The following is a 21,566-nucleotide window of genomic DNA, read 5'->3' as shown; positions in this document are numbered from 1 at the left end:
CATGCACTTGCAGTCTGCTGTCAGCTGCAACATACCTTCAGTTGTATTTCTCTGATCAGTGACTTGCTAGAAATGAAAAGATGATTGTCAAAAGGTTGTCAAAAAGCTCTTAGGTTTTAATTGATGTAATTATATACTTATGATGAAAAACATTTCTTCACTAGTTTACTTTTAACAAGCTGGAACAGGTGCATTTTAGAATTTGTGAAGGATTTCTTTTTACTTCTTCTACTTTTACTATGTAAAATATGTTCATTTATACTACTCATGTTCATTTCTCTTTTTACTCTTTCCCACTTTTCTCCCGCTGCACCTTACTTGCTGTGTCTGCAATGCCGGAGAAGAAGGAAGATAAGGTGGTTAGCCACTTCTTACTTGCATTATATTCTCTATATGAAATGTGTACACTCATTACCAAAGCTGTTATGCTGTCATTATGATAGTGATCCTTGTCCTATTGCCTTTTAATTGTCCATTGTTAAAATCCGTCCTTGGTGTTTATAATTTTCTGATGTTTTTTGCTTACAGGTTATGCTTATCTCACATCTTGAATGCCAGGTTAAATAGACACTAAATAGTCTAATGTTTCTAATCCCTTCCACACCCACAGGTTATGTGTAGGACTATATAAAAAGTTTTATTTTTAATATCCAACTGATGAGTGTTTTAAATACCACTGCCTCTTTGCACTAGCTCATAGCCGGTTTCTGGCTTGGTATAAAGTATGTGCACCTTGTTCACTCCTGGGAAACTGCATAAGTTAATCTGGATTCTGCCATGCAGCAGACAATACCCTGTAAATACAATTTAACTCTCATTATCCTCAGCAATCTTGCAAATATCTGTTTTCTTCTTCAGGCAAGTGGTTCTGTTTCTGTGCTGCTATATTCTTTTTTAAGTCCAGTTTCACACCCTTGGGTACATCTGCCTCCTCTTGCTATTTCAGTCCTTTGCTTTTCATAGATCTGTTTCACACGTCAGTCAGATGGGTTGGATTTGTGCTGTGTATTTTTTATGGCAGATTATTGATGACATGGGAAAACACAGGACGATGTTTCATTTCCTCTGAGGGCAAAGCCGTGAAATGATTAGTATTGATTTGTTCCCTCTGTGTTTGCATCTGGTTTCGTGAATGTTTCATTGACTGGGACCTGGAAGATTGTCTGTTTCTGCCTCTGCACTTACATAGTACATGGCAGGGAAAATAATTGTGAAAGACAGTATCCTTTTATAGAGTCTGCTGATATGTGCTGTTTTTATAATAAGCTCCCCAGACAAAAAAAAGTGTTGTATCCACAAATAGCAGCACCTAATTCTACAGTGTCAGTAGGTTGCACACCTGGACAAATATAATTTAAAACTTAAAGGCATTAAACTGGAGGGCCAGTTGTTGACCAGACTCTGAGGCTTGCCTTTTCATGTTTTATGTCCAAGCAGAATACAGCAGTGACACATCCATGTTTCAGGATGACAGCAGTAGGTTGTACTGGGCCAAATTTGTTTGTGACTTGTTTGAAATGGAACATTATGCTTTACTGGCCGATAAAAACTTGCAGGATTATTTGGAACACCAAAATAGTTACTCATGAACTTTAGTCAGTGGAGAGTGGGCTAAAATGGACAGGATTCTCAATGACTAATGGTATGCTTACCTAACAGGACTGGTACTGTTATTAAGGCAAACACATTACAGGTAGAAATTTAAATTTTAGTCATGTCAATCATTTTTCTTTTTTGTTTGACATATAACACCTTCTCTTAAACTGTAGTTCGAAAACTCTAAAACATTAAAACATGATTTCTATATTCTTGTTCACTCTGTACCATTGCATTACCTATCTTTGAAAAAGATTTAAGAGCTGCCCAATTGACACAGCATATATCCCTGTTTTTTTTGTTTGTGTTTTCAAATTTACACCCACTGTCCAGTTTATCAGGAGTGCCTGACCCAAACTGGACAGCTGAATACTGGAAAAAGTATATTTATTTTATCTTTGGCTGCCCAGTTACTGTGAGTCTGTGCCCATTAGAGCCTCAGATTCCTCATGAGTGGATGTGGTCTCCTACTGTTTTAGCCTGTCCATAGGTTTAATGTTGTTGTGAGGTTTAAGGCTTTTCTTCTCACTATGGTTGTAAAGAGTGCTTATTTAAGTTACTATAGACTTCCTGTCAACTCAGTCCAGTCTGGTCATTTTCCTCTGATCTCTCTCATCAACAGGGGCTTTCCATTCTCACAACTGTCACTCACTCACTGTTTTTTTTTTGTACTACATGAAATTCTGTGTAAACTCTAGAGGCTGTCGTATGTGAAAATCCCAGGAGGTCAGGAGTTTCTGAAATACTGAAACCAGCCATTCTGGTACCAGTAACCATGCCACAGTCAAAGTCTGAAGCTATTGACTGTATGTGCTGAATGTTTTGCATTGCTCCAGTCACATGATTAGCTGATTAGATACTGCATGGATGTATAGGTGTTCCTAAGACAGTGAGTTTATATGCTACTTTACAGAGGTGTTACTGCTGTTATGCTATAAATGTCTATTTCCCCTTTATAAACCTTTTAAAGAGGAAAGACATGCTTAGGCTTAGGTATTGAATTTGTTTTATTTATTTATTCAGAGCTAGATTTTCTGAGTTCACAATATTTCACATGTTCATTGCAGACCCAAGTAGAAGCATATTACAAAGGCAGTTAATTGTTGGATTTATTTTAGACTTTAAACTGAAAAATTACAATGATATTTTTTGTACACTTATGATGTTTTCTGAACAGTACAGTTAAGCCAGGAAGCATCTTTAAAGTCACATACAAATTTAACTCTCAGACCATCAAGACTCTAGTTTTGGTTTTATATTTGTAGTATGCAAATATATACATATTTAATTTGACAAAGCATACTACAAACTAAATGTAAATGTTTTAAATTTATTACAAAAAACATGCAAGAAAATAGCGATATCAGCAGGCAGAGACTCCTTTTTGCTATCTATTGTTTTTAAAGTTTTACATTCTCCTGTAGTGTCTTGCCTTAATGTGACAGATTATATACACAGATAAAGAAATTCCACATGTGAGTAATTTTTTTGTCCAGTGAACTTGTTTATATAGAAGAGCAACATGTGACACAGTGCAGACTAGTGGTGAGACTGAGCAGTGCAGGTAAGGGGCTTTGGGCAGCTGAAGGCATTGTTTAGTTGTCAGTCCCGGTCCTCAGGGAGATGCAATAGCACAATGAAATGCATAAGCTCATGCGTGGCTGTTTGAGGAACTGTATAAAGCATGTGCGTACTTTATTCATAGAGTCTATTGATCTGCTTAATTCAGTGCAAATCCAATGTTTGGAAAAGGAGCCGGTCTAAACTTATCATGATATTGATCCATAGATGCCTTGTCAAGTACAAGATGCATGTCTTGGTGAGAAAACAGTGAGAGGCAGAGTTTTGTAACATCAGCAGAGACCTGCGATAAATTATTTATACTATTGATCTAGTATTTAACAATTGAAATGCTCAGTATATGAGGGGTGAGTGAGTGAGTGTTTGTGAAGGCGGTCAGGGGGCGAGCATCTCCAGGCACTGATATACTGGCTCATTAGGGCAAATGGACAGTAATCTCTTTTGTGGCAGTCTTTCATCCTTATCCGGGATTTATAACATGCTGAGTTATGGAGCCAGCTCTGCCCGCTGCTGCCCCTATATGTCAAGCTGTCAGAGATGGCGAGTGCGCCCTCCGTCCAGCCTCTTCTTCCGCTCTACACTTTTCCAGTCACTCCATTTATCTCACCTGTTTGGCTGCACTTGACAACACCAATAGCGTAGCCCAACTCCGCCTGGCTCCATCTCAACAAGCAATGGAAATGAAATGATATTAAAGAGTTGCAGAAGCTGGCTGATATATGACAAACTTACAGGCATGACTCCATCACTCACTGCAGCCGGAGCTTGTCAAATACGGCAAGTCAGAGAACAGTGTAGAATATAACCACTCATGTTAGGGTGAAGACTAAGTTTGAGAAACTAGTTTTCTTTCCTTCAATAGTCGCTACTCTCTTTTTTTGTCCATGGCTTTCCACATGTGTTTTTAAATATATACCACTAATTTAAAGAAAGAGGCAGTGGCTTTTTGATAATGATCATGCACCGGAAAACTGCTTTTCGTTGCCCTCTCTATTTGTACACTGTTCTCAATTCTACATCCAGATCAACGCAGGAGTGCAACATTAGAGGCAGTGTGATCTGGCCGCCTAGGAAAACAGTGGCAATCCTGGAAAAGGGCAGATTTTAGAGACCTCAACCATAGAGGAGAAGCACGTCACTGTTTCTTGAAAAAGCACAAACAGAGAGCAGTACCATGGTGGAAGGATATTTTTGGATATCTTTCTCATCTCCCAGGCTCAGGAAAGAAGTGTACATTCCTCACTCATGGGTTGAAAAGAGAGCACCAGGGACCAGAGGTTAAACAGAAGACAGACCTTAGAACTTTTTTCCACTCATAGAGTGTTTGTGCAGTTGTATGGCAGTAAAATCACTGTACCTAATTATTCTTTATTTAATTGGTTGGGAAATCTGCCATAGGTTTCAATGTTTCTCATATAACTGGGTACTGAGTTTCCATTCTTCCTTATCTTCTTCTGTTCTTATGCTATTTGAAACACTAGAACGGAGAGATGCCCCTGATGAGGGGAGATGGGTCTGAGACACACATCTCCTGTGTTAATATCCTGTGTGTGTGTGTGTGTGTGTGTGTGTGTGTGCACATATGTCGTACTCTCATCTGATGCATGTGCAAGACGTTCTAGAAGATTCCACCCTCTTATCAGACTATGTGTTATGCCTGGGATATATGTCTTTAAAGACATAAGTCTGGAGATATGAGATATGTCGGTTACCTGTGCTTTATTCTTTGTACTGTTTAAAAGGGCTAATTGTACTCTAAAACTCACTACTGAATAAAATACAATCCTTTTCTAATTCAACCTCTTAACTACTAAAACCACTATTCGCACAGTAGAGTGAATTACTAAAGTGGAGTCCGATTTTTTTGGTTTTCTGTTATCTTTTTTCCGAATATCTGCTTTAACACTAAATATCTGTAACTTTCTGGCTTTTTTGCATCACAACAGACAGAATCAGTTATTTATTTATTTATTTATTTATTTATTTATTTATTTATTTATTTATTTATTTATTTATTTATTTATTTTTAATACTCAGTATGAATATAAAAAGAAACCTTTCCCCATAGAAGGTGGCTTGGAAATAAATGTGTAAATACATCTTTTTTTTTCTTTTTTCTTTTTTTTTTGTTTAAGAAACGAGAGACAGAAAAAAGTGTCTCAAATTAATCCAGAATATGTCTGTAGCATAAATTACTGATACCTACTGCACAGACACAACAAATTGCAGAATATATTGCTAGATGATCTGATGCAGAAAATGGAAAATACTTCAGTTAGTGATTTAGATTTAATTTTTTTAGATGATCCTTAAGTCTGTGTCAGTGGCATCGTTCAGAATTGTATTTAATTATTCAGTAATAAAAAATAGAATGAAATATAGATGATGAAATATAGATATATTAGAGATATATTACAGAGGAAATAGAAATATGGTCTGCATTATGCAACAACTTGATATCCCTGAACTCAGTTAGATTTATTAATCCAGCTTTGCATTTTAAAGAAAGCTTTTAAGATAATTAATCTGCTCATTTCCCCATCATTACAATTCGACTAGCATATCCTACAGGGCTGTATGCCTTATTTTCCCTGCTACCTTGCTTACGCTTGCCATGTGGGTCATGAATGAGTTTTTCCACCCCTTGTGTCTGTCACTACAGTTATTGTGGCTCATCAGCATTTGTACATTTGCTGAGATTTATTGCTTTGATTATGAAATTCTGGCTAATTTATGTTCCAGCCATAGAATGCATTAAAGCCTCAGTGAATTATAGTAAACACATATAGTATATATACATACTGAAATGGACATATATATTGAAATGGACAAAGATTAATCATTATTTTCCTTTGGGTACTACAACGTCACACATATACATACACAAAAACACACACAGTAGAGTGTGTCCTAGATTTTGCACCTAGAAATGGCTAATGGTGCTGTCTTTTCTCCCCTGAGATGGCTTGAAAGCATATAACAAATTGCCTTTAGAGGTTAGTTAAAGTCCTTTGAAGTAATATCCACACTAGTGTGCCAGATTAAAACAAGACTTATTTTGGCCTTGTGTCAGACCTGGATTAGTTACTTGAATAAGCTAATGTCATGTTATTTATCAAATTTAAATGATAATGTAAAGGTGATGCAATGTAGTATGTTAATGTGAACAAATAGATATGGGATGTTATAGGGTATAATGTAGATTTACAATCACACACTGCTCCGCAGTATGCTGGGTGTGGGACCGTTAGTAGGTTACTGGTCTAATCCGTGCAGGAAGAGTCTGGGTCCGTATCTGACAGCTGGAGATTCTGCTGCTGATTTACTTTAGATTAGTTTGGAGCCACTCCAAGCCTGTTCAATCAGGGCATAATGCTTTTCCTCAGTCCATGGCAATGACCTATCTCTTTCGTCCTAAGCTTCCTGTTCGCTAGCACACCATGTCAATATCATCTATACATCCCTTCACCTACCGGCTTCAGAGGCTTCAGAGCTAGATGACTTTTTGCTGTAGTTTAAGGTTGTTGTTTTGGTTTTTTTTGGTTTTCTGTTACGCCAATGATTAAAGCCATGTTTTAATAGAGTTAAAGGTGATCTTGTATACCTGAGGTGAGTTTCTGTGTTCCAAGAGTGAGAAAGAAGAAAGTAGGACAGGAGTTATGGTAGCAGGTGGCATATGTGAACACTCTGTTATCCCGCTATAACCACAGAGTGTGTTTGGTTTGGCAAGGCAGCAGCACCAGAAGGCTGCATGTGTTTGTGTATGTGTAGGTGTGCGCATGTAAGAACGGTTGTTGGGCATTGTGTTCGTGGGGGACAGAGGATGTCTTTACCCACCATAGATATGTAGTGAGCTGGGGAATTGTTTGCAGCTCCTGATGGTGCTGGCTGCGTAGCTGCCTGGATAAATATAGTCATGTTTATGCCCCCTCCCCATCTCCCTAACACTTTAATCAAAAGCAATCTGGAGGAGGAGAGGAGTGGAAAAAAAAGAGGGAAAATATGGGATGTGCCAAGGTCTTTTTGTGTCGCTTTCTCCTGAAGGAATCAGCAGGGACTGAGAGTGGATATGGGGGAGGGAGATGGAGAGATCTGCTAATTCCTAGGAAAACAAGACCTGGCCTGCCATGACTCTCATCAGGTCTCCCCACAGAGAATATGGACAATGTCCACACTTTATGGGCACATATAAATCCATCCCACAGGCTCAACAACTTGATCCCGATTTTAAAATTGAGTCTGTAAAAATGAACACCTTGTCTTCAGTGTTTTAGTGATATTATTATACTGTGTATTTACACACAGTTTCAGCTTAGCTGGGACCGCCCATTTTTGGTTCTATTAACACATTCATAAGCATTTTTTAAGCATCTTTTAAAATTCAGGGCTGGAGGATTGATGAATTTGGTTCACATTTCAATACAGCTTCATTTACATATTATTATTGTTAGTAGTAGTGGTTTTAGTAGTCGTCGTAGTAATATAAAATATGTTTGTTTTTATTATTTATGTAAGTTATAAGAAAACTATATTGTGCTGTTTCATATATGTTTTAATGTGAATGCTCTTATATGCAGCTGATTGAGAAAAATACAATTCCTAATAGGTAAAATAATAGTTTATATATGCCTGAAAACGTCATTTAATACATTTTTTACAGAATTTTTTTATCTTTGGTCTGGATCAATAGGTGTGTTTTTAATAACTGTGTTATTACAGTCAAATGTAGATGGTACACGGTAAAATAAAGGCATGCCAACATTGCTATAATGTGTAGGTTTTTCTGTACATTTATAAATGTAATCATACCTTATTGCCTCTGTTCACTTTCTTTAATAAAAACTTCAGGTTTGTCCTAAAACACGCTTTTCTAATAATGTGAGTGCTGATCTTGTTACGCTCCTGCTCTGGACAGTGTCTAGACAGTGCTATCTAGGTGAAACATTTTTTTTAAGTTCAGCATGTTTACAGTGCTCTGCTCTCTGCAGGTGATGTGGGTATGTAACAAGTGCCGTAAGCAGCAGGACATCCTCACTAATTCAGGGGAATGGTTTGCGGAACAGGGGCCAAAAGCAAAGCCAGTGCCCTTGCAGACAGCCCTGAGTTTGCCAGCCACATGTACAGATCCTGCAGGAGACAAGAAAGTGCGCTCTAGGTCTCAGATTCCACTTGGTTCCTCTGCTTCCACTGCCCAGGACAACCAGCTGCCCACCAACACAAACAAAGGCCCTGCTGCTGGACAGGCCGACATGCCTTCATCCCGATCCCGCAGTGAACCTCCTCGAGAAAGGTTATAGTGATGTAAAAATTAACAAAAAAAAAATAAAAATATATATATATATATATATATATATATATATATATATATATTTACAGCCTTTTAAAGCTTTGACATTGACAAAGCTTTGACATCAACACAGTTGATGTTTATTTGCTGGGAATTATAAGATATGAGATTCCGTCCATTTTTCTCAGGGTGCTATTCACTTATTATGGTTGTTGCCTTGTCATACATGCATTTGAATCACGTTGTGCATAGATCTGAATAATATGTATAATTCATGAGTAGTAATCCTTTTATGTGCTCTTTGTAATGCACAATGTCTCCCTCTTCTATTTTCAGTCTCTCTGATCCTCCATATTTGTTGCTTTACCAGGAAAAAGCAATCGTTAACCTCAGACCAGAATGGCAAGCCTGGGCCGAGAGCGGAGAGGCGCCGGGGACTGCCCAAACTCCAGTCGCAGCCTTCACAGGAGTGGGATCCTGGGGACGCTCGTCGAGAGGTGCGCCGTCTGGTTAAGGCCCGATCACAGGAACGGAGCTATGCTGACCTGGAGGGAAGTGTGGGGGAGCTGAGAAGGACAGAGGGTGAGCAGAGGCCACCTCGAGAAGAACAACGAAGTGAAGCTAACCCTCCACATCATCCTGTCAAGGTCCAGCCGACAGAGCAGGAGAAACGTGCGCATCCAAAAGCACCACGGCTCAGACAGGGGGAGACGAGCGGGCCTGAGAGGCAAGCTGGCGAGACGGGCACAGAGAATAGAACAGGACGTAGGTGGGCAGACGAGCGCCAAACATCTCTGGAGAGCAAGCAGCAAGGGGTTATGGGGGAGAGGACCGTGGGGGGCACAATAGGATCTGCGGTGCAAGCTCCTAAACCTAACCACGCCTTTCAGCCACCTGCCCCAGGGTTCCGCGTGGGTCCTGCTGCTCCCACCGGAACCCCTGAACTCAGGGAGCCTCCTGAAAGGGACAGGAAGCTTCAGCCGAGCCACCTGGAGCCAAGCTCGGCTGGTGTGGCACGTAAGGCCAAGCGGGAAAAAGCTGAGAGCATGCTGCGTAATGACTCCCTCAGCTCCGACCAATCAGAATGCCTGCGGCCTCCCCCACCCCGCCCCTACAAGTCAAAGCGTGGAGGGAACAAGCGGCAAATGTCAGTCAGTAGCTCCGAGGAGGAAGGTGGCTCTACGCCTGAGTACACTAGCTGTGAGGATGGAGAGATTGAGAGCATCAGTGAGAGAGGTGAGCTGTGTTCAGAAGCTCCATTTTCTTTATTGTTAAATTTATATTCAGTCTGAATTTTTTAGCTAAAAATACAGAAAGGTGTAAAAGTCTCAGGTGTAAAAGATTTTTAAAAAATCTCAGAATTATGATTTTTTAAAAATTGTAAAAGGCGCAATTATAAAATCTAAAAGAAACAAGTGTGAGTATATGCCAAAACATATTTACAATCATTTAATTAACAACATTTCTGAAAACAAATTTTGTCATCGAAATAATGGTTGCTTACAGAATATTTATATCATATCCTGAAAGGGAAATACATAATAATAATAATAATAATAATAATAATAATAATAATAATAACTTATCATACTCTTCTGGATTGTTTTTTTAAATTGTGAAAATGAAAAACATTTGCAAATCAGTTGTGTGGTAAGGATCATGAAACTTTATTGGACCGAGAACTTTGAGAACTTGTGCGGGAGTATTGGGCGGCTTCTGCTTTGCACTAGACAGCCAGACCCTGAGTGAACAGTTTTGGGTAGGAGTTGTTGAATAGTAGGGAGGACACAGGGAGGTGGTGGGTGGGAAAACTCTCATGAGGAATAAAAGGCAGAAATGGAAATTTAAAGATAGAATAATGGAAGTTGTCCCAAACTTCAGTTATCTATTTTTATGTAACCTAACACAATAAATATCTTGTTCTTATAAATTAAATTTCCCCAATCTATCAATATTCTTAAAAAATGGACTGGCCTCTGACATACATCCCTGGTCTGAAAAAATCTATAATATGAATATGAAATTTAATCACTTTAACTTCTATCTGACTCAAGACAGGAAGCTCAGAATATTAAATGCCATATCTGTAAATGGGATACTGCTTTTGATTTCACTCTTAGCCAAGCAAGGATACAGAATAATCATGTCGTTTATATATATATATATATATGCATGTATTGGTGAGATGAACAGTTTTGTTTCATTTTTTGTGAACTGCTGATAATATTTCTCCTAAATTCAAAATATAACTATTGTTATTTAGGGTGTATATTTAAAGGAAAGGACAACACATCAAAATAACCCAAGATCATGCAGTATTTGCAGAGCTTTAATAACTCAAATAAAACAAAATGCAAATAATTTGTAAACAAATTGTGTTAATGCTTTAGCTAAATAACATTAAGAAATCAGTATTTCTTAATTTCTTATATATATATTTAATGTACAGTCAATAATTTATTTGATGGATCGGATGAGCTAAACTAATAAGGGCTGTAGGGCAGGGAAGGGTGTGCTCGTGGTAGCATGCTGCTTGTCAGACAAAGTGGTTGCATACAGACATAAAAGGTCAGCATATTAACACAAGCCAGAGATGAAATGTAAACTGCAGAGAGAGAGAGAGAGAGAGAGAGAGGGAGGGAGAGAAACAGAATGAACAGTACAGTGAACTCATGGTTATTGGGTTATCGTTGTAGCAGGACTTAATCAGATTCAGAGATTTCATTTACACAGTAAGTATGAAGTCTGATAGTTCCATACAGAGGATATGAACAGAGCTGGACTGATGATTAATGTTTGTTGATATGAATGTGTCTTGTTTTATATGATCCGTGTTGTTTCCGAAATATGTCGAACGAGCCTTCTGAGACTTTATTCACCTATAGTATTATCGTAATTAATATATAACTTGTCTGAGTGGTATGTTTTGACTCATAGTACTATGATGTAAAATACAGATGTTTATCATTTGCCACTGAAGGTTGGAGTTTTGAAATGGTGTTTTAGACAGTATATGCTATGCATGTGTAGTAGATCTGTGTAGAAACTGCATGCAGAAAGATTTATTATAGATGCATGTAAACATCAATTTTTAGAATCAAATCAGTGTTTTTGCCTTTGTCTCTTTCTATAACAATGCAGTGAGTAATTGGGACACTCAAGCACTAGCTGTAAATCTTCATCTGATTCTGCCTCCTGGCAGATGTGCAGATGAGAGGGCATCTGGGTCATAGGAATGTAACAGCTGTGAAATGAAGCTAAAGAACTACTTACATGACAAATTGTGTTTTTAAAATCGGTTATTCATGATATGAATATTTATTTTAATGTAATACTGTTGAGTATGTATATTCTACATTGAAATGGTCTTATAATAATGTCATTATTATTACTGTTGACTTTTTTGTGTCCGGGTTGTCTGGGAGTTTAGAAATCCAGCTGATGGCATTAACATTTAATGTGAGTGTGTGTGAGTTTGTTCTTTATTTTAGAGAAACTTTTATAGGACAGCACTTTTCATAACAGATCTGGGTTAGAAAAAGAGGAGTCTTTTTAAGGAAAGATGCATTCTGTGTAGAATCCAGCATCTGACATACTTGTATGCAATCCACATAGACCTTATCTTTTCCATAGCACGTTTTCTTCCTTTCAGGTCATACACATCAACTGAACTTGGATTTTAATTCAAAGAGCTATGCAGCCTTGCTTGGGGAACTTGGGGGATGAAACCGTGAGTGGTTAGTCAAACATTTCAAACAAACCAATGTCCTCTTCAGTATGGGTTCCTTTTTTAGTCTGGTGTGAGGCCCAAGTTAGCAACAAATACTTGATGGTCTTACAGGAGCTTAAGAAAATATGAATGGCATTTGTACAAATAGCAACACTGCTAAACTACCATTAAAAGATATTCAGTTTGTCATAGATGTACATGCTGAGAAACTAATACACTAGGTTTGATGCTGTTTTTTTATTATTATTAATTTTGATTTTTTGTTATTGTATATACAGTTTTGCCTAATTCTATCGGGCTGAACCATGAACTTATCCTCACTTTGCTATTATTGCTGTTTCTCCACCTCACACTGGACAATAAAAGATGCCCCATGTGCACAAAATTCAGCATAAAATGGTCACTTTAGAGATAGATACACACACTCGTTCCCCTCCATAAAACATGCCAAGAGTAAATACGAGGCCAACGTCATGGAAAGACCTGCAACTGCCACTGTGTCTCTGTAAGCATCATTGCATGTCATCACGTTTCCACTGTCAAGACACTAAATGCAGCTCTTAGGCACTGTTCAAACACAAGTTGACCAGCGCAGAAGATCCATTAAATCCCCACACTCACTGTCGTCCTGCAGGGGGAACAGAGTGGGGCGTGTTTTAGGGTGACAGCTTGGCAGAGAGTGCCACTCTAGAGTCCTAATCTTCAATAAACAGAGTTCTGCGAGTGTAAACAGCAGGGTTGGAGAGTGTGTATCCTGGCTAGCATAAAGCCGCAGCTCACCAGTCAGGGGAAAGCTATGTGTTTGTGTTGCTCTCTGTGCTCCAATTGACTCTGTTTCCTATCTTTCACTGTGTTGTAGGGGACTGGGAGTGCTATCCTCTGGATCCCACTGTGTGGCATGTAAGTATTTCCAGCTCATGAGACTAATCATGTGGCACTGATTGCACAGTGGTGATGGCAGATGACAAATTTAATCAGGAGAAAACATTCTGTGTAGATGAATATACTGTATATCGTGCAGGGCATGAAATGTTTGCCAACCTGTCAACAGTATCAATATTTGGAACTTTTTACCAGCCCCTTTGGTGAGCAAACATATGGCACTACTCTGTATTGTATATACTGTAGGAAATGTCATTTCATATGCATAACTGTGTTATCAGCAGTTATCATCTTGCAAATCTGTATAGACCACATATAGGAAATGATTTAGTTATGCTTTGTCTTTATATTTTTTCCCCACAGAGAATAAGGCAGATTTATTATTAAAAGTCTGATTTATTGTTTTTGCCCAATGGCTAGAACGTATTGGATGTTTAGACACCATTGCTCTGTCACAATAAAACCTCTGCTCCTGATATGTGATGATGTCTTTTTGGAGTTTGTTAGATATGTCTAACAGGGTTGCTCTCACAAGCTCCATGTCAGCTTGACACATTTCTATTCAGTCAAATATGACAACTGCTTGTGTGAGTAGATTGGATTCGAAAGTCATGATGTAGATGGCATATAATTTAAAAGAATGCAATTAAGTCAATTGATAGTATTGGAAATTATTTTTTTGTTGGTTGCAAGACAGAAATGTTTGGGTGAGTGAAAATCCGGCCTGGAAGATAGCAAGTTAGCGGTGCAGTATTAAGTTTCAAGCAAATTTTAAGCACTGAATGTTTGATTTAGTCAGGGTAAATGTAGGCTTTATTATGCAGCATTCACAAATGAGGAAATTTTGTTGAGGCTTGTCTCTCTGTGTTTGTGTATGTTTGCCCTTATTGTGAGAAGGAGTTTTATATAACATTCAGCTGTAAGTTTATGTATGGAATTTAATTGTTCCAAGTGCAGTAAAGCAGTGTCTGTAAGAGAGTTCCCTCTGAGACGGGATTAAATCACTGCCTTGTTCTTCTCAGCATCCGGTTACGTGGCAGCCCTCCAAGGAAGGTGATCATTTAATCGGCCGAATTACTCTGTGCAAGCGCACGGCCATGCCCAAAGAGGCTGGAGCACTACTGGGGCTAAAGGTTAGGAGACACACACAGCTCCATCTACAACAACAATTATTAATACGCACATAAACACAAAAGCACAAACTGTACACTCATACCAGCATTGTGATTAATCATTACAGGCAAACTGTTACTGTTTGTAAGCGATAAATATAAAGTATGTGTTGTGAAGTGTTTTACTCATCAGTTGTCAGTGTACTCTTGTATAAGACTGTCCTACTGTCTAACTCTAGGATAATATACACTCAGTGTCCACTTCATTAGGAACACCTGTAATGCAATCATGTGGCAGTGGCGTAATGCATAAAATAATGCAGATACGTCATGAGCTTCAGTTAATGTTCACATCAGAAATCAGAAAGAGAAGACTATTATCATTGCATGGTTAGTCAGAAACTGCTCTCCAGGGATTTGCAGACAATATTGCCTAGATCTTACACAAAATGGTTTAAAAAAATCAAAACAAAACAACAAGTGAGTGGGAGTTCTGTGGGTGGAAGCACCATGTTGATGATAGAGATCAGTGGAGAATGGCCAGACTGGAAGGCTACATTAAATAAAATAACCACTTTTTACACCCATACTGAATAGAAAAGCATCTCAGAATTCACACCAGACCTTAAAGCAGATGGACTACACCTGTCAACCAAAAACAGGAAGCTGAGGCTACAGTAGACCCAAACTGGCTGAGTTCCTGGCTAACAGGAGTGAGACCCATTGTGGTGTGTTGCTGATGTAGCCCAATGTGTTGTGCAATGTGAGATGCTATTCTTTATGTCACTGTTGTACACAGAGGTTGTCTGGGTTACCATAGACTTCATGTCATCTTAAATGATTGGCTTACTGGGTAGTTGCATAAATGTGCATGTGTATAGGTGTTTCTTATAAAGTGACGGTGAGTGTACACTCTTTATAGTATGTTTAATTGCATGGTGTGTAACAGGTGTAAGAGATATTTTGCCATGTGCTGTGTTGTGGTGTGTTGTGGTGCGAGTAGGTGGTAGGGGGGAAGATCACAGAAACAGGGAGACTTGGGGCCTTCATCACCAAAGTTAAAAAAGGAAGCCTGGCGGACGTGGTGGGCCATTTACGGGCAGGTGAGGTCATGTCTGAGTTAATCATGTTCATCTATTATATAGTGTGTTTGAATACTGTCTCATTAAAATAAACAGTGAACTGATATGAGAAATTATTAAAATCGTGGTATGAGATTCCCATCATGATTGTGTCCCTGTAAAAAGAGGGGCCTTAATTAGAAAGGTCAGATTTGATCCTAAATTCCTTGATTTGATGATTATTAAATCCTGAAACTGACTTTATTCAGACCTTTTCACACTTTTTAATTAATACTCTATTTAAAAAAACCCCACAAAAGCTGGTTTTCACAACATTTTGTGACTTTATATAAAGTGTATAAAATTGCATAAGTATGCAGCCACTTTAACAAGTACTTTAACAGCATTTCCTTGGCTGTGTTTTAAGAATTTTTAAAAAACTGTTAAGAATTTTGCTTTAATATGAGGTCACTCCATTTAAGCTTGCCAATAATGCCATACTCCATGAGCACATTTTCCAGCATTTTTTTGGCTATGCTGATGATAACTGGCTACTGTCTAACAAGAGCTGACATCTTTCTGAACCATTACAACAAGGGAAAAAAATCACCATGGCTTATCCTGCCATTATTATTGCTTATTGTGTGGAGTCAGGTGGAGTCACAAGTCATGAGTAAGAGGGATTTAGGAGCATTTTATAAATCCACATTTAAGATTATCGTATACATCCTTTTAGAAATTAAGGACAAAAGTTGTTCTCTAATTTAACCATATAGAGTTTTCTTGTCTTTAGGAGATGAGGTGCTACAGTGGAATGGTAAATCATTGCCTGGATTAACCACCAAGGAGGTTTACAATATTATCTTGGATTCGCAAACAGAACCCCAAGTTGAATTAGTCGTTTCAAGGCCCATTGGGTAAGTCTCTTATTATCGTCTTAGTGTTATTAATGAAATGTTCTATTTAGAAACAAGTGTTATTTCCATTACAAATGATTTGTTCTAGTCTACTCATGAAGACAAGTGTTTGCTCAGTCTAGCCCACTGCAGCCTTATGAATTTCTGGAGTAATTTATGTTTCTGTTTTACTTAGTTTCAATCATTAGTCATGATATTGTACTTCACGCCATCCTCCTACCTCTTTTAAATCGTATATTCATTGATTTCTCTCCAAATAATAGCACAGGGTAGATAAATCTTACCAGGAAGTCAAACAAACTCCATGAGATGATTTTTATCTGCTGACTCTTTCCCCATTTTTCTCGTTTAGTTTCCTCATAAAAAGCATAGCACTTAAAGACTGGATTAGTCCGTGTGTTTAACAGTTGATCCTGAAATATTTATTTTAAACTCTGCTTTGGACCTTTGGGCTTCATGTTTGTGTGTGTGTGTGTGTGTGTGTTGGGAGTGCTGTGCTTATTAATAAGCACTTTTTTTCTATCCAGTGATATACCCAGAATACCAGAAACATCACACCCTCCATTAGAATCTAGTGAGTACTATTTTAAACACAGTAGCCTAAAATATTTGCCCTTTTCCTACTTTCAAATTAGCATGATGTCAGTTGTAATTTTAGGGGTGTTGTTTTTGTGTCTCTACAGCAGGCTCAAGTTCCTTTGAATCTCAGAAGATGGAACGTCCCTCTATATCCGTCATGTCCCCTTCCAGTCCCAGTGGTCTGAGAGATGCTCCTCAGCTGCTCCCTGGACAGCTCTCGGTGAATACAATATCAATACAATACTAGCATTATTTATTGTACTTTATTGTATGATTTGCCTTTACACACCTTAGTTTGTATATAAATAACCATACTTATGTCTCTTGCAGGTGAAAATGTGGTATGATAAAGTCGGCCATCAGCTGATTGTGAACGTGCTGCAGGCCAAAGACCTGCCCTCCAGACCAGATGGACGACCCAGGAACCCTTATGTTAAAATGTATTTCCTTCCTGATAGAAGGTGCTCAGACTTGTGTATCTTATACTCTTCCTTAAGCATTAAGACAGGCATTTTAGTCTTAAAAAATGTGTGGTAGTCTGGGAAAACCTCTCACATGGTCAAATTTAGAAACTATCTACTATATATAGGTCTGAAAACTGCAACCTTTTCTGTTCAGCTTTGCTAAACTGAAATATCTTTTACTTTAATACAATTTATAGCATTTTTAAATTCTGATTCCCACAGCTGGTACATATTTTTTAGTTTTAACATGTAATGAAATATAACAAAAATAAATTTAGCCACAGTGACATCCAGTGGGTTTTCCAAGGCCATCTCTAACCTTATATATAGCTAGACTGTAAAAAAAAAACCTCTGAAATAGAAATGGAGCTATTTTTGTGATCACATTGTAAAAGCAAAAAAAAAAAGAAAAGTCATAGAATCCTGTGCAGTAATATTTTCAGCATTTTCATCAGACATAGACACAGATAATCTGATGCAGAGTGTTTTTGTTTGCTATTGTAGGTGTTACTCATGCATGCGCTCTCTAGGACATAGCGTTTGTGCTGAGCGAGTGTGGTGTTTAATGTGGTGTACAGTCAACGGATTGATTCATATTTATTAGCCACAACTGAGTATTTTGTATTTGCTGTAAATAAAACTGTTCAGAGCCTAGTGATTTTGCAGGGACATAAATAATTATTCATTTGCTTAAAGTCAACTGTTACAGATAACATGTTCTGATATTGAGATAGTTCTGGAAAGGGGCGATGAGGCGGTAACTTTTTTTCCAATGTTGGGCCAATGGTTATTAAAATGAACCCCTGTTGTGCCATTATGCCCATTCATGTGCAGCTGTGTTTAATTTAGGTCAAAAATAAAAGCCTTGTGCCTCACTAAATTTGCAATCTAGCTAAAGTATTTTTACTCTGAAAGTATTTTTTCTCACAGCAGTCTCACAGATTTTGTTATGTGTGTGTGTTTCCTTTGCGCTGATTTATCAGTGATAAAAGCAAACGAAGAACGAAGACAGTCAAAAAGAGTTTGGAGCCCAAGTGGAACCAGACGTTTGTGTACTCGCATGTGCACCGGCGGGACTTCAGAGAGCACATGCTGGAAATCACAGTGTGGGACCAACCAAAAATTCAGGATGAGGAAAGCAGTTTCTTGGGAGAGGTGAGTAAAAAACTATAAAATATATCCATTAACCACACTCTTATTGTGACTTTCCATGTTAAATTCCCTTCCTTTATTTCCCCCATTCCAAATGCAGATTCTCATTGAGCTGGAGACCGCTCTGCTAGACGATAAGCCTCACTGGTACAAGCTGCAGACTCATGATGTGTCCTCTATTCCACTGCCCCACCCCTCACCGTACCTGCCCCGAAGAAACACCCACAATGACACGCCCACTAAAAAGCTGCAGCGTGAGTGGAGGATGAGAAGTTTAACGCTGTACTATGTAGTATATGGGAATGTGTGGTAGTAGTAAGTGAAGACAACTGGACTTGAGTTGTACTTTTAAAAGACCATTTGCTTACTAGCAGATGTTCAACACAGCATCACTCACTTAGTGGTAGCTTAGTAGTCAAGGTGTGGGACTACTGATTGGAAGGTTGTAAGTTCAAATCCCAGATTTATACCAAGGGTTAGGGTTAGCCAAGCTGCCACTGCTGGCCCCTGAGCAAGGCCCTTAACCCTTAATTGCCCAGTTGTATAAAAACTTAGCTAAAAATGAAAGTCGCTCTTGCTTTCATTTTTTACATCACAATAACCTAACCTGGGTTTTAATAGGGGTGTGTAGACTTTTTTTTTTAGAACTCTTACCAATTTGAAACGTATCCATCAAGGTTCATTAGTGAATCTCCTTATTCGTAAATGTCAATTTAGCATTCATGAAAACATCTTATACAACATACTGAGTTTGTGTACATTTACGAATAAGGAGATTCATTAATGAACCTTGATGGATACGTTTCCAATTGGTAAGAGTTATAAAAAAAAAATCTAGACACCCCTATTAAAACCCATTTTAGGTTATGGTGATGTAAAAACTGAAAGCAAGATAGATCTTTTTCCACCGATAATGTCATATAGTAACCAAAAAAATAGAGTGAAAAATTAGAAAGAAATGTGTCAGGGGGAAAAATAATGGTAATATAAGTATGTACAAGTCTTTTATAATGGTGCATGTGACTGTGCTCAGAATCAACCAGTCTCATTCAAACTCATGTTAAAAAGTAAGTATCATACACCTGTCACCTGTAAAGTGTTTCTGATGAATGGGAGTGCAAAGCATATCATCATTACTGAAACCTGTGTAAATCTGGTGTAAATTTTTGTATGGTTTGGCCTACAAAAACATTTACGCGTTAAAGTTTTATACTACTGAAAGTATGATAAATGGAAACCATTGTGGAAAAAAAAAACATTGACATAGAAAGTGGATTCGGGGAAATGAGATGAAGGAGACAAATTTATTATGTTTCAAAGAAGTAAATGTGCATTTCTCTGGAGAGGGAGCAGGGAGGCTCTGACTAAGAGAGTCATGTTTTATAGTGGTCCACAGAGTGACATTTTCAAGCATAAATTTTAAAAAAACCAGTTTAAAACCTCTCTATATGAATTGTCTTGGAGGTGGCCTGTTTCAATTGGCATTCTGCTAAGGCAGAAAGAAGCCAAGTAATGGTACAGAAAGCCTCTGCCAGAAATCTGAAGTACTCTCCGGTGATTGTATTTGTATTAACTTAATTTTGCTAATGCATGCTAGGGATTTTAGTGACCAAACTTTGACGGAGGTAAATATAAAAAACTGTAAATTATGCCAGAATGCAGAGGATGAGTTGCAATACTGTATTAAAGAAGATCGCATCAGTGGATAAATAACTTATTGCAAGTTTGTTTTCTGCCAAAAATCTTTCCATGTAAGAACATCAGTATCACTTATCACATGTGCATGTGTTCATGTACAAATGTCTCTGTTTTATCCATCTGTCTTGCGTTTATATCAATTTGTCTGTCTCTGTGGTGTCTGTCTGTATATGTGTGTGTATGTCTGCACAGGCTCTCAGCGCATCACAGAATCAGATTATGATGATGGTATTGGCGTAGTGGCTGCAGGTTGGTGGGGGAGATGCATGGCGCCAGTAACCTCTACACTAATACTGTGATTTGTGCAGTAGAATACAGAACGAGAGAAGCAACGAGTCAGCAGTGGGCTTTCCTCTTCCACCGAAAGCATCTGCTGTTTTTCTGGAGACAATGCAACATGATATGTCAGGCCATGTCATAGGGTTACTTCATCCCATACACTTCATCCCACTTTTCTACAAAGGCACAATCAATTGCCATATAACATTAGATCATTTTTGTGGGTCTCCATGGCTAGTTTTGTCTCCAGCGCTTTTCTCTGTAGCTCAGTAGAATAAAGTTTAACCACAATGCACAGTGTACACGTGACAACATTAAAGAAAGATGAAAGCAAAAAGAGTGAATCAGGAGTGAGAGATTGAGCCTCTTTTCAGTACACAATTTGCTCTCTCTTCACTGTGCATGGTGGTGTAGTTTTATCCCTGATACCTTGCTTTCATTTTCTTTCATTCTCCAGCACAGCTGTTATGACTGTGGGCTTTGCAAAAGCTACAAAGCAGACATTAAATTGAGTGCATTAAATTGTTTCAAGTCTGTGGCCTTATGCAAGAGTCCTAAAAGTAGTGATTAGGAAGACAGTCCAAATGTAAAGTACAATTTTATAGTCTCGTTTCTTTAGCCAAGAATATTGAGTTCGTAATTGCTGGTGGTTCAGCAGGAAGTCTGTGTAGTTAGCTAATGTATGATTCTCTGAACAAAATTGACATGTATAAATACAAAACAAAAAAATAAATTGATCTAAAAAAAAAAAATAGAACAATCTCTTGAACAAATGTTGATGCTGGAAAACTAGAGAAAAGGAGGAAGCAGGTATCTACTATATTTTTGCATGAATATGTGAAATGGGACTGAATTGGTTTTGAATAATTTCCTTTTTCTTTTTTATAAAGAAAGTACTTATTATTTTCCTAGTAGTGCATCTTATATGTGTTTTTGGGTGCTTGCAGCTGCGGAAAGTCGACCCAGAGAAAAGGAGAGGGAACGAGGGAGAGAGAGGGAGAGGGAAAGAGAAAGGGAGAGAGAGAGGACTACACTGGAGGTTCCCGAGCAGCAGAGGTCGACACATCATCGCTCTCGCTCAGTATCGCCTCACAGGGAATCAGAGAGCAGAGCAAGATCACGGCCTGCAAATGTCCCCATGCAGAGGTAGGACAAAGCATTTACTGTGCAGTTGAGTGCACAAATAATTCACTACACACCTTTTACATTTGCATTTGCATTTTACTGT

The 21,566-nt window shown here is 38.3% G+C and overlaps 1 protein-coding gene across 6 annotated transcripts in view; it reads left to right on the top strand.

The window, feature by feature from the left end:
- The window catches only part of LOC131350810 (regulating synaptic membrane exocytosis protein 1-like), a 64,252-nt gene that overhangs the window by 23,799 nt on the left and 18,887 nt on the right, over positions 1-21,566 (top strand). For 4 of the 6 annotated variants that reach the window (XM_058385711.1, XM_058385715.1, XM_058385713.1 and 1 more), the window contains exons 4-17: positions 345-356; positions 8,166-8,467; positions 8,835-9,700; positions 13,054-13,094; positions 14,099-14,209; positions 15,192-15,291; positions 16,043-16,166; positions 16,694-16,740; positions 16,850-16,965; positions 17,076-17,206; positions 18,193-18,364; positions 18,462-18,615; positions 20,252-20,308; positions 21,286-21,484. In XM_058385711.1, the coding sequence (XP_058241694.1) occupies positions 345-356; positions 8,166-8,467; positions 8,835-9,700; positions 13,054-13,094; positions 14,099-14,209; positions 15,192-15,291; positions 16,043-16,166; positions 16,694-16,740; positions 16,850-16,965; positions 17,076-17,206; positions 18,193-18,364; positions 18,462-18,615; positions 20,252-20,308; positions 21,286-21,484 (2,432 nt within the window). Of the gene's footprint in view, positions 1-344; positions 357-8,165; positions 8,468-8,834; positions 9,701-12,174; positions 12,195-13,053; positions 13,095-14,098; positions 14,210-15,191; positions 15,292-16,042; positions 16,167-16,693; positions 16,741-16,849; positions 16,966-17,075; positions 17,207-18,192; positions 18,365-18,461; positions 18,616-20,251; positions 20,309-21,285; positions 21,485-21,566 lie in introns of those variants that run through there. The other 2 variants (XM_058385712.1, XM_058385717.1) reach the window with 2 other exon arrangements.

This window comes from Hemibagrus wyckioides, linkage group LG03, assembly GCF_019097595.1.
Source record: "Hemibagrus wyckioides isolate EC202008001 linkage group LG03, SWU_Hwy_1.0, whole genome shotgun sequence".
Classification (NCBI taxonomy): domain Eukaryota; kingdom Metazoa; phylum Chordata; class Actinopteri; order Siluriformes; family Bagridae; genus Hemibagrus; species Hemibagrus wyckioides.
Note: the sequence above shows the minus strand (reverse complement) of the source record. Positions and strands in the feature narration are given on the sequence as shown.